At 38.5% G+C, this 17484-nt stretch overlaps 1 protein-coding gene and 1 long non-coding RNA gene across 2 annotated transcripts; one reads left to right on the top strand and one right to left on the bottom strand.

Moving 5' to 3' along the window:
- The first annotated feature begins 12748 nt into the window (after positions 1-12748).
- LOC145641056 (uncharacterized) lies at positions 12749-15509 on the top strand. The gene is made up of 2 exons (XR_014115128.1): positions 12749-14561; positions 14644-15509. It is a non-coding gene; the product is annotated as an uncharacterized LOC145641056 (long non-coding RNA).
- A 929-nt stretch (positions 15510-16438) lies between these two features.
- LOC145640172 (uncharacterized) lies at positions 16439-17107 on the bottom strand. The gene is made up of 2 exons (XM_081691475.1): positions 16848-17107; positions 16439-16772 (listed from the first exon to the last, which is right to left on the bottom strand). The coding sequence occupies exons 1-2, from the start codon at positions 17105-17107 to the stop codon at positions 16439-16441; spliced, it is 594 nt and encodes a 197-aa protein (XP_081547601.1).
- Between the last annotated feature and the right edge of the window lie 377 nt (positions 17108-17484).

Raw genomic sequence — 17484 nt, 5'->3', positions numbered from 1 at the left:
CGCCACATGTTTTGCGTTGGCGCCTGGCGTTGCTGCTGGCGTTTTGCGCCAGACTCTGTCGTCAAGCGCCAGAGTCGTCGTTTGGCGCTGACAAGTGCTGACTCCAAATCCTTTCCGGATTGAAATTGTATTGATGTTGTAGGTGTATAAATAGCCCCCTAATATGCCGAATTTCTTCATAATTTCAGTAGATTAATCATAGCCTTAGCTTCTTGAAAAAAATAATCACATCTTTAGTTACTAAGAGTTTTACCAACTTCACTCGTGAAAGGTGTCGGTCTTTAACTGCTAAAGAGAGAAAAGAACTAGACTTTTTTCATACGGGAGGTATCTATGGTGTTAAGGGGGTAGATCTTGATATAGACTTTATTCATACCGTCTTAGAATATTGGGACACGGATACTCATTGTTTTAGACTAGGGTGTGATGAAATTAGCCCTTTACCGGAAGAATTTGGTGCTATCTTAGGCTTCCCTTCATTAGACTTTGCGGTAATCCCTAGAATAAATAAATATTATTATAAAGATTTTGAGCGCTTCTTTAATTTAAGAGACAAAGATCTAACAAATATTGTAGATGGTAGTGTAGTTAATTTGAAAGAATTTGCACGCCATTATTTTGATAGACCTTATTCTGAATCTTTTCATGTTTATAGAAGAAGGGCTTTTCTCTTTTGCATGCTTAACTAATATCTTCTCACTAGTGGTAGAACTAATGAGGGCCAAGCAATTATATCAACTGTTTTGGAGCAAATTGAGTTTGGGAGAAATCCAATGCCATTAATTGTTGGAGAGACTATACTTAGTCTTGATGAATTGAAGAGAAATCCTAAAGCACCTTTTCGGGGATCTCCAATTTTATTATAGGTAGAAAAATAATATTTTTAATTACAGAAATCAAAAACATATTTTTGTATTGCAATACTATTTTATTTGTATTGAATTTTTGCAGATGTGGCTAATGGAGAGACTAGAATTAATCAGTCCTCCTGACAATGTTGAAAAATATACTCCAAATTGCTTTGTGAGACGAAAGAAACGCTTCTCTAAGATGGGGCGTCATGAATGGAAAAAGGTTTTTGCCTCTTGCAACTTTGCGATCAAGTGGGTTATCCCTTGGTGGAAAATAGAGAAGATGGTTGGTGTCAACAAGCAACCTTTCTGTCGTCTTCCAAGCTTAACCAAGATGACTTTTTCTTATACCTGTAGGGTAAAAAGACAGTACGACCTACTTCAAACAATTCCTTCTGTGGATCTTCGTCGTCCCTATGAATTCCCTGTTTCACAAGAAGTAGAGAAACTTGATGCATATTAGAGTGCTAGACCTTTATGGGAAGTGATTACCCAAAAAGTTCCTCCTTCCTTGCCTAATGATGTAAAGAGATGGCTTCTCAAGAAATCTCAAAGGACATAAATAAAGATCAGAGTAAAACCAATGTGAAGAATCGTCTGATTCCTGTTAAGGAACGCTTGGGTGAAAATATTGAATTCAAAACACTTATGATGCCTAAGAAAAAGAACTCTACAAAGGATAAAGGGAAAAGAAAAGCTGACACTTCAGAGAAGAAGGTTTGGGTAGAGAAGAAACAAGGAGTCCTGGCTAAGGGAGAAACTATGTACTCCAAAATTGAATGTAGGTCCTCTAAAGGATGTCTACTAGCTAAAATCATGGGCAATGAAGAGGATGCAGATAAAAATTGGAAAAGAGCGAAGAAAGAGAAGAAAGATTGAAGCATTGCTTAACTTCCAATTTATTAGACTTAGTTTTAAATTTTTAAAGTTAATTTGTTTTATTAAGCTTTTATTTAAATTCCAACAATAATGTAACATTTAGTTTATTCAATTAATGAAATTTTAGCTTTTTAATTAAATCAACTCCTTTAAATTTAATTTATTAAAGCAATGAAAACAAAAAACTTTATTTTCTAGAAATTTTACGGAAGTCGAAAATTTTTCGAAAAATACCAAAATATGCCCAAGTACTCCCAGAAAAGCGGCGTCGTTACTTTATGATTGGCGCCGGCTGTTGCAGTCTGCCGTCTGGCGACAGACGCTGTCGCTTGGCGCTGCAATATATCGGCCGACGACAGGCTTTTTTTCTGTGGTACAAATGTTCTGTCAACTTTCTTTTTATATCTGGGATGCGAGGTTTGCGAAAATAAAAGTGGTCGCACCCGTAAAGGGTTGCCTACGTCTTCTTTCTTAAGGAATCAGGCCAAATGTAGCTCTCTTAAGTACCCTACTTAAGTAATTATGGGTAGTACTTTTTAATTTTGTCAAGATTTGTCATGTTCAAGAACTCATTGCCATCCATATTGGTTAATTTTGCTGCACCTCCTGATAGGATTGTTTTGACAAAATAGGGTTCGCACCAATTAGGCCTAAATTTGCCTCTTGGATCTAAAACATTTTTTCTTAATGCTTTTAACACCAAGTCTCCTACTTTGATGTTTCCTGTCTTGACCTTCTTATTAAAATGCCTAGCCGTACGAGATTGATAGCATTGGCTATGATGTAGAGCTTCTAGTCGCTTTTCATCAAGTAGAATTAGCTCTTCATATCTTGCTCTAGTCCATTCGACTTCATCGAGTTTACTCTCTAATGCAATGCGTAGAGATGGTATCTCTAGCTCTACAAGTTGTACGACATCCATTCAATAAATCAAGGAGGATGGCGTATTTCCTGTTGATGTGCGAATTGACGTGTGATAACCCCAAAGTGCGAAATGGAGCTTGTCAGGCCAATCTTTGTAATTAACTGTCATTTTCTCGATGATAGTCTTTAAATTTTTATTAGTTGCTTCAACTGCTCCATTTGCTTGAGGTTTATAAGGAGAATAATGATGGTGTTGAATGCCATATTTTTGTTACAATTCTTCACACTCAGCTTGAAAGTGAGTTCCATTGTCACTTATCATTTCATGTGGGACTCCATATCGATAAATGATATTCCTTTCGATAAAGAGTGCTACATGTTTTGTAGTGAGCTTAGCATATGATTGTGCTTCAACCCACTTTGTGAAGTAATCAATTTCTACTAGGATGTATTCGTGACCTCCTATTCCCAAAGGAGTAATTTTACCAATAATATCAATCCCCTATGTAGAGAATGGCCATTGTGAAGTGTAGGTGTAAAGTAGAGATGGAGGAACATGTTGTAAGTTTGCATAGATCTGGCATTTAGGGCATCATTTTACATATTGATGACAGTCCCTATACATTATAGTTCAATAGTATCCTTCTCCCATTATCTTTTGGACTAGCATTATTCCATTAACATGGGTTACACAAATGCCTTCGTGGACTATCATCATAGCTCTTTGGGCATCCTTTTTCCCTACACATAAGAGAGCTCGACCTTTAGGTACCCTTTTATGAAACTCGTTGTCTATGAGTACATATTAGGAAGCCAAGAGTCTTAATGCTCGTTTTTCTCTTTTGTCAGCATGAGGAGGGTATTCTCCTTTGGTGACATAGTTAATTATATTCGTGTACCACAGTTCTTCTTCTTCTTCTTCTTCTTCTTCTTCTTCTTCTTCTTCTTCTTCTTCTTCTTCTTCTTCTTCTTCTTCTTCATGTTGGATCACTTCATCATCTTCTATGGCTTGAATATAAGCCGTTTTGTGCCTTTTCTCTATAGTTAAAGGCATTTGCTCGATTTCCGTGGAAATCCTAACCATTGAGGCTAGTCTTGCCAAGGCATCAGCAAATTAATTTTCCTCTCTAGGTAGGTATGTGTATTCTACCTTTTCCAACTGATTAGTGAAAGTTTCCAGGTAAGTTTGGTAAGGGGCTAGACTTTCACTCCTTACTTCCCATCTTTTAGAAATCTGATTGATGATCATGAAGAATCTCCGAATATTCGTAATTTCTTCACTCCCAATGCCAAAGTTGTTTCAAGGCCTACCACGCATGCTTCGTATTCAGCAGTGTTGTTGGTAACGTCAAAATCTAGCTTTATGGAGATTGGAACCGGCTTTTCTTTAGGTGATACTAATAATACTCCAACTCCACATTCCTTTTGGTTTGAGGCTCCATCGAAGTATAAAGTCCAAGTATCATCTTCTTTGACCATCAAGTCTTCGTCTGGAAATTCATTATCCTGTATTGGCATTGAATCTTCTATTGGAAAATCCGCTAGGAAATCTGAGACCCTAGATCCTTTGATAGCTTTTTGAGGCATGAATCTCACATGAACTAGGCTAAGTTGACTATCCAACTTGATATGCTCCCATTGAGTGTAGACTTCTCGAATAGATACTTAAGTGGATCCATTCGGGAAACTAAAAAGACTGTATGCACGAGCATGTAATGTCTTAACTTGGTTGTGGCCCACACCAATGCGAGGCACAATTTCTCAAGCGGTGTATAGCGTACTTCATACTCGAGCATCTTTTTGCTTAGATAGTAGATGGCATTTTCTTTACCTTCTATTTCTTGTGCAAGCATGGCTTCCATTGTCTCCTTGGTGATTGTTAAGTACAACCTAAGATGTATTCCTGGAAGTGCTAGTGCTAATACGGAAGGATTTGCGAGATATGCTTTGATCTTTTCAAAGGCTCTTTGACACTCATCATCCCATATTACTGGTACATTCTTTTTGAGCTTCTTAAATATTGGTTCACATATTGTTGATAATTTTGATATGAACCTACTTATATATTGCAACTGGCCAATAATTCCTCGAATTTGTTTCTCGGTTTTGAGTGGTGGCATTGTCATGATTGCCTTGATCTTGGTTGGGTCTATCTCTATCCTTCTGGAGCTTATGACGTATCCTAAAAGCTTGCCTGATGTGACTCAAAAAGCACACTTGGATGGATTCAACCTCATGTTGTATTTCCTTAGCCTTTCAAAGAATTTTCTCAAGGCTACTTGATGTCCTGGGCGATCTTTTGATTTCACAATCATGTCGTCCACATATACTTCAACTTCTTTGTGCATCATGTCATGGAGTAAGGCAGTCGCTGCTCATTGGTAAGTAGCACCCTCGTTTTTCAACCCGAATGGCATTACCGTGTAACAATAAGTACCCCATGGTGTTATGAAGGTTGTTTTCTCCATGTCTTCTTCTGCCATGAGAATTTGATTGTACCCTACGTATTCATCCATGAATGACAGAAGTGCGTGATTCGCTGTATTATCTACCAGAGTATCGATGTGTGGTAAAGGGAAGTCGTCCTTTGGACTTGCCTTATTTAAATCTCGATAGTCAACACACATTCTTACCCTTCCATCCTTCTTCGGAGCTGGGACAACATTGGCTACCCACTTAGGGTATTTAGATACCCTGATAAAACCTGCAATTATTTGTTTTTGAACTTCTTCTTTTATTTTGAGAGCTACGTCGGGTTTCATTCGACGCAATTTTTATTTTATAGGTTTCATTCTTGGAATTAGAGGTATAGTGTGTTGAGCTATTTATCTATTAATACCCGACATATCTTCATATGACCAAGCAAATACATCGATAAATTCTTTAAGTAGATTAATTAAATCGGTTCTTTCTTGTTCATTAAGTGTTAATCCTATTTTAACTTCTCTTTTAATGGTTGAATCATTTGAGATTTCAACTGTCTCAGTTTCCTCAATTATCGGTGTTTTCTTTTCAAGTGTTTCCATTGCTTTAATAATTTATTTTTCATTTTCATTACTTGTTAAGCAATTCTCGTCATTTAGGTTAAAGAAAAGCACGAAGAGTAAGCAGAAGAAGACATATTATTAAATTCGGAAATCATTACATCAAAAAGGAAAATGCCCTCAGGGACTTGATTTCTGACTATCCTAGGAGTAGAAATAGAACAAGGAGGGGGTGCTACAACTAAGGACTTGGATGACTCTACAGGAAAGGACTTTGACTTGACTACTCATCGAACATCGGTCCTTACCCTGTTGTTATGGAGATTTTTCTTCCACTTGGAGTAGTCACCTTGATTGTCTTGCGACACCCTTGTACAGATCCTTCTGCTGGAGTGATGAGCTTTGAGGGGTCAAAGTTCTCGCTTTGTAGGACCGTTTGGACGAGCGAGGAGTTATCCTCTATGTATCTCGGCTCATCTTTTTCTCGCCCAAATAATAATCCCATGACATAAAATTCAAAGCATGGGAGTGCTTTCTCCTTGTGGATAGGAGTTGGGATTTCATATAGAAAGTAGCAATCTAAGAAAATTTCGAATCCCGGTTGCCTAATGCCATTTACAACAAAAGGTTCGGGAAATTCATAGCATGGATAATCCTCTCCTTCTTTTATGAATTGTCCATTAAGAGTAAGGGGATACTGATCCATTGGGATTGCTTTCTTTTGCATGCGAGCGTTCCTACGCGCCTTAGACCTTTCTTAGGCTTGCTTAAGATCTTCCCAAGTCGGTTCGAAACCAAGTCCGTAAGTATCTAACTTAGGAAGGTCAGGTAATTCCAACTGTTTTGCTATTCCCTTCTTCTTTCCTAGAGTCATTCCAGGAAAATTCCCTTGTCTCTTGAGAATAACATTTACCGTCATATTGGAGTGGGGGTCATGACAGAGAGGGGTCTTTCATCCTCCTTGATTAAGGAGACCTCTTCATTAAAGCCCCACAAGCCTTCATCGTCTTCATCGTGCTCCACATTAATGATTCGATTTTCCACAGCTTTAATCCTCATGGGTGAAGCATCGATTGCGATGGGGATTCCTCCAATTATGGCTTTTACCTGTTGGTTTTGAGATGAAAGGACGGCCTTTAGGTCATGAAGTGAAGGGCGTCCCAACAATAAGTTGAATGAAGCCTTAATATCTACCACTTGAAAGGTAGTAGCATGTTCTATTGTTCCCGCCGTTATATTCATAGTAATCTTACCAAGAGCTTGGCGAGAAGTGTTGTCATAAGCTCTTATTCCTTGTGTTGACAGGGTTAAGTCTTCATCCCTTATGCCTAAAATCCTCGCAGTTCTGAGTGGACAGACATTAATTGCCGATCCATTGTCTACAAGAGTCATTGGGATGTTCATTCTCTTGCAAACTACTGTGAGGTTTAGTGCCTTATAATGCTTGTCACCTTCTAGAGGTAAATCTTTGTCAGAATAGGTTATCAAGTTGATAGGACTAGGGAGATCACTCGTAAGGAAGTTAGCCAACCCCTCATGAGTGGTGTTGGAATCTATCCCTATCTTTTCCAAGGCATTCATCACTGTCAACCTATGTTCTCGAGATGTAGCTGGAAGCTTCCATACATTCATCTCAACCTTGGTCTTTTTGAATTGCTTGACAATATCATTGTCTTCTATGATAGGTATGGGAACTTACTGGGCAGTTGGCATAGGTTGTGTAGAGACGGGTGGTTGTGCTCTTCCGGACCTTGTGAGGACGTCTATGGGTGAATCCTCTTCATCCTAGAAATCACCTACAGAATATGACACTGAAAGTGGAGGTCTTTCCATGTCTTTTAGGTAGACTTCTTCTTCATCGCTGTCCCAAACCCCATTGATACTGATGTCTTCCTCTTGTAGGTTTTGAACTAGCTTCTTATAATCAATCATTTTCTGAATTAAATCTTTAAATTTAAAACAGTTTTCAATGGTATGTCCCCCTGATTGATGGTATTGGCAGTAGAACCTATTTGTCCTCTTTAGAGATTCAAATGGTCTCGGTTCGAGAGGTTTGACCTTACCACTCTCGGAGAGCATTTGGAGCATTTTAGCATATGAAGTCCCAATTGGAGTATAGAGTTTATTACTTTTCTTGGGTCTGTCAATTACTTGTAGGGAGAATGCTTTCTTCTTTGTGGGTGGAATTATATATTACTTTTTCTGAAGCTCCTCCGCTTATTTCTTTGCAAATTCAAGAGCCTCACGTAACAAATCTGTTCCTTCCTACATGGACTATATAAGCATTCGCACATCTTCCTTGCTTACTGGTTCAGGAAAGTCATCCATGGCATTGAAAAAGATCTCTTCCTCTTCTTCGATAGCACGAATTTCTTCAATAGGTTTGATGAGAGATGAGGGATCAACCTCATTTTCCTCATGAGAGATTGCCGAGGAATGAGCGAGAGGTGCGTTGTAAATGCTTGGCTTCTTACTGGCAGGGGGAAATGGTAGTTTATTGTTATCAATTAAATCTTGGATAGCTTCCTTAAGCTTCCAACATTTTTCAGTGAGATGGCCCCTACCTTGGTGATATTTGCAGTGTGTATTAGGGTTCCAATTAGCTGTCCTCTTTCCAACTGGTGGGTCCCCAAATGGTCCAATAGGAGTTATAAGACCTTTTGCATTTAGTCGGTCAAATGCGGTGTCATAATTCATACCTATAGGAGTAAAGTTTCTCCTAAATGGTTTCTTTTGTCCTTGATTGTTCATAGCAAGGACTTCACTCAAATTAAAGGTGTTAACATTGTTTGAGTGGGTGGTTTTGGAAGAAGAAGGATTATCGTTCTTCTTACTTTTCCGGCCACTGTTAGAGTTATTGTTAGCAGCTTTTAGCTTAGCAAGGTCGTCTTCAATGTTAATTCCAATGTCATAGACGGCCTTGAAGGTATGCAGATTATTTTGATATTTCAGATGCTTGTAGTAATTATCTTGAAGATTCTTGATAAACAACCTCACAGATTCATTCTCGCTTGGTACTTCAATCATCCTAGCAGAGTTTTCTCTCCATTTGTTGAAGAATGAAGTGAAACCATCATTCTCTTTCTGCTTGAGTATTTCAAGTTCCCTATAATCAGTTTCAACTTGAATATTGCACTTGTACCTATCAATGAAAGCGTTTACTATTTTCTCCCAAGTAGAGGTCTTCTCTTTGTCAAGGGAGAAGAACCATTGTAGGCAAACGGTTTCAAGGGATAGAGAAAATAAAGAAGGAAATACTTTCTTATCAATACCCTTAATATTCATTATTGTCTCAAAAGCTCTTAGATGAAAATAAGGGTTGCCGGTTTCCTTGAATTTCTGGATGTCGTTGGCATTGAACTTCTGCGGAAGAAGCTCCTTGTTCACCGAGACCCCTTGTGAGCTAATGCCCTGAAACTTGTAGTCACTAGATAGCTTGCTCAAGATTTCTTGCATAAGGTCCATTTGTTGTTGCTTCATAGGGTCATTGATTTTGAGGGTTAAAGCCTTCAACGCCTCAATCACGTTAGTCAATTGATTCCTAAGTTCATTGACTTCCTCCTGAGTTGCCATTATCTTCGTAGCTTTCCTTTTTCGAGCGATTGGTTTTTCAAAAATTTATACTTGAATGAAAAGGTTTTCTTTGATCAAACGCCCTTCCTTTCTTGCCCACGCGCTGTAAATTAAACCATTTTTTTAATGACTTGACTTAAATTGACTTTGACTTTACGGGTTTATAAAAAAAAAAAGCAAAAATAAAGAGTATATTTTTGGGATCAAGTATATGGTTCAAACAAGTTGTTTAATTAGAGGATTAATATCTGACTTATCCCCCTAAAAAAATGCATACAAGACTCTCTTAGACATGGTCAAAGTGTACATACATATTAGTGTGTGCTTTATATTGTGAGTGCAAGTGACATGCTTTGACTCTTGTGGAAGACCATGGGACTTATTGTCTAAACTCAATTAAGGACTTAACAAGAGTATTATTATTAACAAAATGATCGAATTGATTAGAAAACTATTTAATTAGACACATAGTGATGACTCGATCAACATATCAAACTGTCGCCAAAGCAACAGGACTGTCGTCGCACTTTGTAGTGTAGCGCCAGACAAAAGAGCTGTCGGCAGGCGCTACACAAAAGAGTGTGGCGCTGCAGTCCAAATCGCAGCTCCATTGTTGGAACGTTGATCTGGGACTGCTTTCGGTATTATTACTCTACAGGGCATGCCTAAAGTCGTACTAAGTCAATTCTATTAAGTTATTAGACTTTAATTACTCAAATTAATTAATTAATTAATTAGGCAAAGTTCTTTTAGTCATTAATCAGTTTATTTAGTCTTAACACACGTCAAACAAACGGTTAGGAAAAACACATAGAGTATGCACAACAAATAATGCACAATTAGTCAAGTAGGCACAATATGATGTAATGAGTTTGCAACCTAACCATGGCTCTAGTTCTCTAAAGTTCGGGATATGGGTTAGTCAAAGAGGGTCTATGGTTAATTGTCCGGATGCACTGCGCAGAAGCCTTACCTGTTGAAGGGTTGGCGCGAGTGGATGGGACACAGCGAAATAAAAACTCGCTTCCATGGTTTGGTGAATTCAACATTCTCGGATGTACCCTTTGTTGCACAGAGCGTTCAATTAGGTAGATGGAGCATGAATTCCCAGAGGGTTATGTATGGAACACATATGGGTTTCAAAAAAGTGAGAAAAACTCAATCAAGAAGTAGGATCGAGCAAACAGTGCTAAAAACTAGTAAAAAATAGAACGCATATTTCTGGCTCGGTATTGGAAGAACTTGGCTCCAGCGAACAGAGGCTGGCGCCGCAATTTGGCTCTGGCGCTTGGCAATAAGAGTGTCGCCTGACGCCAAAGTCAAATCCTCGGCGACAGACTCTGTTTTATGACGCTAGTTCCTACATGCCTCAGTAGTTTTCTGTGCTCAATAAAGTTTTCCAGTTTCGTACAGCATTATTTCGATCCTAGTTGTGAAAGATATTCCTCAAAATTTCCTACGTGTAAAAATCCTATAATGAGATCTTTTTTTTGTGCATATGACAATAATATTAATCAAAATTACGCAAATGAAATACTTAGAACTTTTTGAGTCTCATCCACTCATTCTAAATCATTGCCAAAATAAATTTAAGGAATTAAATAGAAATCCTCCTCAACGAAGTCGCCAAAAACTATAGGGAATATTTCAAGCATTACCCCTAGTTTGAACCCCCAATGTGATCATACACTTAAGCATGGTGGCGTCCAAAGGGAAAGAAGCTAGAGCAAAAGAGTTGCCAACAAGTTTAAGGAACTTGTAAACCGTTCACGAGGTGAAGGTTACACCTCTTAACGATCCAAGAGATCGTCAACTCCAGTAGGTCTGGAACCATGACTGGAAGTTTGGGGATGAAGGTACAAATTCAACCTAAAAGATATTGAACCTGTCCTAATAATAGGCCTCTACTTTATTCTGATCGTATTCATGTGCGCTTTCTGACTAATATGCAATCAATAGGATTAACCCTAAACCTGTTTAATATATTTTGGTTGAATATTAATGCACAAATAAATATATTATTGGCGATCACTTGAACTATAATCAAATTAACCCTAAACAAGATTATTAATTATCTTATTAAGCATGATTACAAGTACCAATTCCCTTTAAACATGCATAAAAGGTGTGATCAAGCAATAAAAATAAATATAATCAAGCAACATAATAATAACAATGATAATAATAATAATCATAAAAATCATAATCATAATTATCATAATCATGTTAAAGTATAATATTAACATGATCCAAAGCATGATATTAACAAGATTAATAACAAACCCTAACATGTCACTAAACAATAAAAATCAAAGCTTTAGCCCTAAAATGATACTAACATGAATATTAGGAAAGAAAATAGAAAGCAACACAAGAATCACAATTGTCATGTTTGATATTAGAAATTATAGTTATTACCTAAAACATGATACTAGGAATCATTGTTGTCATTCAAATCATCAATCATCCTAACATGATACTATGAATCATAATAACAACCTAGACATGATTTCTATATCAAAATAACAATGCAAACAATTAAAGCACTTACTTGGATGCCTCGTACCTCTTTCTTATAACAAAATACACACGTTAGTAACTTCAAGAAAAATATAAACAAACAATTAATTTAAATAATTGAAAGAGAGATTTGCGACCAAACCCTCAGAAATTAAAACCTTTCACATCTAGGGCGAAGGCAACTTCGAACTTGGCTAGGTGTTTCTAGATCTTGTGAATGTGGAATTTTGTGTGCAAAAGGCTATTTTAGAAAAGAGCGAGAGAGAGAGTAATCAAGAGATTCTAGATGAGAGTTGGTGATAAGAATTGATGAGAATTGATGATTGAAAACAGAGGTTTTAGGAGGCTATTTATAGAGAAAATGTCAGATGTGATAAAAAACGAATCAGAGTTTCAAAAAGAATAAAACACGATCGCAGCGCCAAACATGCACGTGTCGCCAAACGCTGATGCAGCGCCACACGCCAGACCTAGTGCCAGACGCCAGGCGCTGGTCCTGTCGTCAGACGCTGGAAATAAATTTTCACGCGTTTTCTTAATTTGATAAAATTTAGCCGTACGAGAGGGCAAAATCGTATTTTCCTCAAAAACACTTCTTTTATTTTGATTAAAACTCCTAAAGTCAATTTATCAATGCTAATTAAATTAGGAATGAAAAGAACCTTATAGAAGAATCTAGAAGACTATAATCAATTCTAATTGCATTAGGAATGATAAATCAATATTAGGCCCTCCTCTAGATCATTGGGCCGCATATAAAGATAAAACCGGGCCCAATTTTGTAATTTGGCCATAACTTCCTTATTATTCATCGAAATTGGGCTTATAATATATCGTTGGAAAACTCTTTTTGAATCTAACCCAACTACACTATTATTGGACCCTTTCCATGGACCAAACCAAACTGGATTGACTATTTTCTTAAAATAGGTTTTCAAAAACAGAGGGAAAGAAAATAAATAAAAACTAACCGCAACACTAGACTTTCCACACTATCACTTCATTCAATTATGATTCGACGTGAAAGGTAGTCATTACTGGGTTTGATTTTTGGGAGACACAAATGGGTGTCTACAGTCACAATCTGATTCCGTCGTTGACCTTGGCTGACCATCGTTGACTCTTGACTTACAGAATTTTACCCATAACAATTTACTCCTAATTGCTAAATATGGACAACTAGATACATTTTTTTCAATTAATAAAAATTAAATTTGAAAACAAAAATAAGAAAATACAAAATAGAATGACAAAAAGCAAGATATCACCTAAAGAGCAAGATCGTCTTTTTTCTTAGGGCGCACTTACCTTTGAGAAGTTATTTCAACTTCCCACTCTTCCGTTAACCGTCAATTCAAGACTTTATTACCGATACACATTTTTGCGCTTCCCCAAGTTTCTACACACTATCTCTCTTCTTTCTCCCTCATTTGCTCAAGTTTCTCAGGCAATTTCGAAGGCGATCAGTTGTGTCTTGCGGTTTCTTGCTCTTTCTTTCAGGTAATTACTTCAATTTCTTGTCTTAGTAGTTTAATTTCAGAGAATGTCAATTAAAATTCCCAAAAGTAGATCTAGGTTATCACTTTGAGTTGTTGAAAAAAGGGGGCCAATTATTTCAGAAAAAGAAATGGTGACCAAAGCGGAATCATTGATAACTCCGGCGATGAAAGATGAATTAGTGAAGATGGCTGGGTTTCTTGATAGTGCTTTTGCTCATATTTTGGGGAAGGGTAAGAGAGAAGAAGATTGTCTCGAGGGTTACCTTGTGTTCTTTAGATACCCATTTGTGGAACCGAAAGCGACATTCCCTTTCAAACCCTTAACTAGGTCTTTCTTTGAATTGTTGGGGCTGAGTCCAGGGCATCTTATGCCATCTGGATAGAGAATTATTTCAATTGTGGAGGAAGTTACTAAGGATTGGGAAGATAAATTTACCTTGGAGGATTTGGTGGAGGCCTATGACATAAAGATAAGGAATTATCATTTTGTGAGCTTATTTAAGAGAGGGGAGCCACTGGTATTGAATATAGATGTGAATGACAGGGGCTGGGCTAATCACGTTATCTTTGTTAAAAAGACTTCTTTGGGTGTTGAAGCAGCATGGTTAATAGAAGGGTGGCTAGAGGATGGTAAGTGGATTTTTCGTGACTTGGTTTGTTTAGACTAAAGTAATCTGAATGTTTGATATTGCTTTTGATCGTGCAGAGCGTGCCCTTGATTTTCTTGAACCAACTGAGAATTCTTAGGACAAGGTTAGACGGTTCCTCGAAGTCGACAACCAGAAGAGAACGTTTGTGAGGGTCTAACCGTCTTTGGGTGATCCGTCGGGTCATAAGCAAAAAGATTCTCCGGTTGTATCTCAAGGGATCGAGGATTTAGAGGAGACGATGTCTACTCGAAAGTTTTCGATGTTTCTTTGTCGTTGCTAATGTCGTTACTTTTTTCTTTTGCTAAGCCGTTTGTTCATTGTTATCGTATTTTGTCAGAATCAACAGCGTAAGGAGATCGTCGTGGACGAAGCATGTCTTAAGCTGAGTAGGACCTTAGGATGACGAGGAAGCGGGGTCTGTCACCTCAAGAGCAGACACAGTCGTTGGCGGTTGACTAGACGAAGCATCTTCATACCTCGTCGCCGTAAAAGGTCGGAGATGCGTCTGCAACGATTACTTTTTCTCCGTCTCCTCCACGCAAGCAACAGAAGAGCGAGGATGCTCCTGCGATTCCTATTGTTGAAGAACGCTTTCCAGTAGATTCCTCAGTCTGCATAGAGAGAAAGCATCATTCTTTGTTTCCGCTGTTAGATCAGCTTTTGTTTCCTGGGTCTAGGGAAAGCTTGGCTGGGACCTCTGCTTTGGAGATAGCCTCGGAGGCTGCTACTGATCATCTCTATGTAAGTGATTTTCATTTTGTTTTGGTTTTCTAGTTACTGTAGTTTCGTTTGTGGTTTGGTGATATGGGAGGTATTTGAGCAGTGTTTGTAGAATTCACTAGTTTTAAGGGAGAGGGTGATCGGATTGGCTAAGGAAATGAAAATGTTGGATAATGCTGCGAAGGATGCTGACTCAAAACGTCAAATTGCCACGAGGACGTTTTAAATGACCAAAATGGAGCTTGACGATGTGAAGAAGAAGGTGCATAAGCTGGAAGTCAAGTTGGGAGAGAAATCTAGGAAGGTGGATGAACAATCTCAGCAGTTGGATGATCAGGACAAGCAGCTAAAAGAGCAGGCTCGACAATTGGTAGACAAGGTTACTGTGATCAAGGCTAAAGAGGAGGCTTTGTCGAAGGCACAGGAAGGGCTGTCGTCGGTGAAGCAGGAATTGGAAGACGCTTTGGACGACAATGCGGAGTTAGAAATTAAGGTTAAGCCTCGAAGTGGCATTCACAAGAGGCCAATCGTTTCTTAGCCAATGGCAGAACCCTTGACGAGCTGAGGGATGATGTTGCAGTAGCTTCGACTGTAGACTCAGGGTTGGCTCCATCGATCACTGCTCCTTTAGCCGTCATCGTCGTCGAAGCTCAACCTACTGTTGTCGGGAAACAACTTGAGGAAGATGTCGAGGTATTACCTTCGACAAACTAAGGCATTGATGACAATATTCGTGCCGAGGACGTTGTCAACGAGCCGATAGTCGACGAAGCTGGTGTCGATGCTTGATTGGCATCGTCTGTGATGGTTTGTTTTCTTTGTGTATTTTGGACAAGTTTGATTTTGTTGGAGAAATGTGCTTTGATTTGTTTTTTGTTTTTGTACTTTGTTCCACTTGAGGGCAACTGGTTTCTTTTGAACATATTCGTATGCTTTGACATTGTTACTTTATGGTATTTTGCTTTCCACTATCATTGTTTTGTCACTGCTGTGTATTCTGTAAATCCAAAAGTGTTTAGAAAAGAACTTAGAAAAGAGACTAAGTAAAAGATTAAAAAAAAATAAAATAGAAAGCGTACATGTTGAGAGTTTAGAAGAAATCGTCAAAACATAAATATAAGAAGCTTTTATTAATCTGTAAAAGAAGCTTAAGTGCAAAAAGTATTTTTAATTTTTTGCTCTAACTGTAAAATGCTTTTGTCGGGGGCTTTGCATTTGAAAATGCCCCTTGCATCCCAGCGTCGACGTTGAACACTGAAGACTAGCTCATGGTTCAGGTATCGGATGGTTGGCGTCTGACGCTAAGGTTAGATTTGCCCTGGGTTTCGTCATGATTTGAATGATATCTTTTGAACAACAGCTTTCCTCACCCTTTTTCTAGGATGTTAGTGTAGTTAACGTCAATTGTTTTCTTTTGTCAATTGTACTTGTCGTCGTGCCTGTTGATTTGCGTACTTTATCAATCGGTGTTCTGCAAAACCAACATGGTTAGAGTACCGTTAGCCATTGGCACGGCCAACGACCCTCCGATGCTTAAGTCAGTACACTTAATCGAAGAAATAAAATAAAATAAATATTTTAATCGAAAGGAATCAATTCGTAGTTTGCTAAGGTATTACCTTTTCGTCGATGGACACTTTTGACGATTAACTAGAATAATACTTTCGGAGATGAGTTGCGTTTCAATTCCTTAGAATTGGATTATCTTGTTGGTTGGTCAATCAATAAGTGACATTCCCGATGACTTGGGTGATCTCGTACGACCCTTCCCATGGGGGAGCAAACTTTTCGTCTGTGGGATTTTTTGTATTTTGGAACGCCTTCCAGAACATCTAGTCACCTAACTGGAACGTCTTTGCCCTAACATTTTTGTTGAAGCATCTTACGACGATTTGCTGTTATGCTTCCATCCTTATCAATGATGTTTCCCTTAGCTCTTTAGTTACGTCCAAGCTATCTTCCATTTCTTCTTGGTTCCTGTCTTCTGTCATGAGCCCAAAACGGGATGTCGGGAAGTCAACTTCTACAGGGAGGACGGCTTCGCAACCATAGACCAGGAAGAAGGGTGTTTTCCCCGTTATAGCCCATGATGTTCGATTGGCCCACAGGACCACTGGGAGCTCGTCGACCCATTTTCCCTTTGCATTCATGACTACATTTTTACAGGACTCGACTTGTCCATTGGCTTGAGGATACCTCGGCGTCAGCGTCCTCAACTCTATGCGGAATTTCCTGCAAAACGAACGAGTTTTGTCGCTAATAAACTGTGATCAGTTGTCACAAACTATCACTGACGGGATGCCAAACCTGCAAATGATATTAGTCCATATAAACGAAATAACTTCCTTATTCGTCACCTGTTTCAATGCAATTGCTTCAATCCATTTAGAAAAATAATCAGTTAATGCTAACATATAAACTCTTTGTCCTGGCACTGCGAATAACTTCCGGACAATGTCCATTCCCCATTTCATGAAGGGCCATGGGAGACAAGGTTTGGTGGAGGGACTCTGAGGGCTTATGGACGGTGTTGGCAAACCATTGGCAGCTATCACACTTGACCACATATTGCATGGCGTCTTCATGGAGTGTTGGCTAGAAGTATCCTTATCTTTTTGCAATTTTAGCTAGTCCTCTGTCTCCGACATGACTGCTGCATACACCATCGTGCAGATGGCTAAGGATGGACTGTTGTTTATGCTTTTGAATGCACCTTTATGATAATCCTGACGCAAACTTGTGGAATAGGACTCCGTCAATGATATGATATCTGGAGGTTTTATATTTTAGCTTTCGAGCTTCTGCTTTGTCACTAGGGAGGATATCATCAGTGAGGTAATTTATGATTGGCTTGATCCAATTGTCATCATTATAATCATTGTCGACGAGGAGGATTTCTTTTGTTGGTATGGATGGCTTTTATAGGTGTACTAGAGGGATGTTT

This window comes from Chenopodium album, chromosome 7 (assembly GCF_948465745.1).
Source record: "Chenopodium album chromosome 7, dcCheAlbu1.1, whole genome shotgun sequence".
In the NCBI taxonomy this organism is placed as follows: Eukaryota; Viridiplantae; Streptophyta; class Magnoliopsida; order Caryophyllales; family Amaranthaceae; genus Chenopodium; species Chenopodium album.
The sequence above is the reverse complement of the archived record's forward strand: the minus strand, read 5'-3'. Positions and strand labels throughout refer to the sequence as shown.

What these genes read in the sequence shown, in the direction of transcription:
- LOC145640172 (XM_081691475.1), bottom strand. Translation starts at nt 17,107, where the DNA reads ATGTGGTCAAGTGTGATAGCTGCCAATGGTTTGCCAACACCGTCCATA. An exon ending in TGGACTAATATCATTTGCAG is followed by an intron (nt 16,773 to 16,847) that starts GTTTGGCATCCC and finishes TTCGTTTTGCAG; the next exon opens with GAAATTCCGCATAGAGTTGA.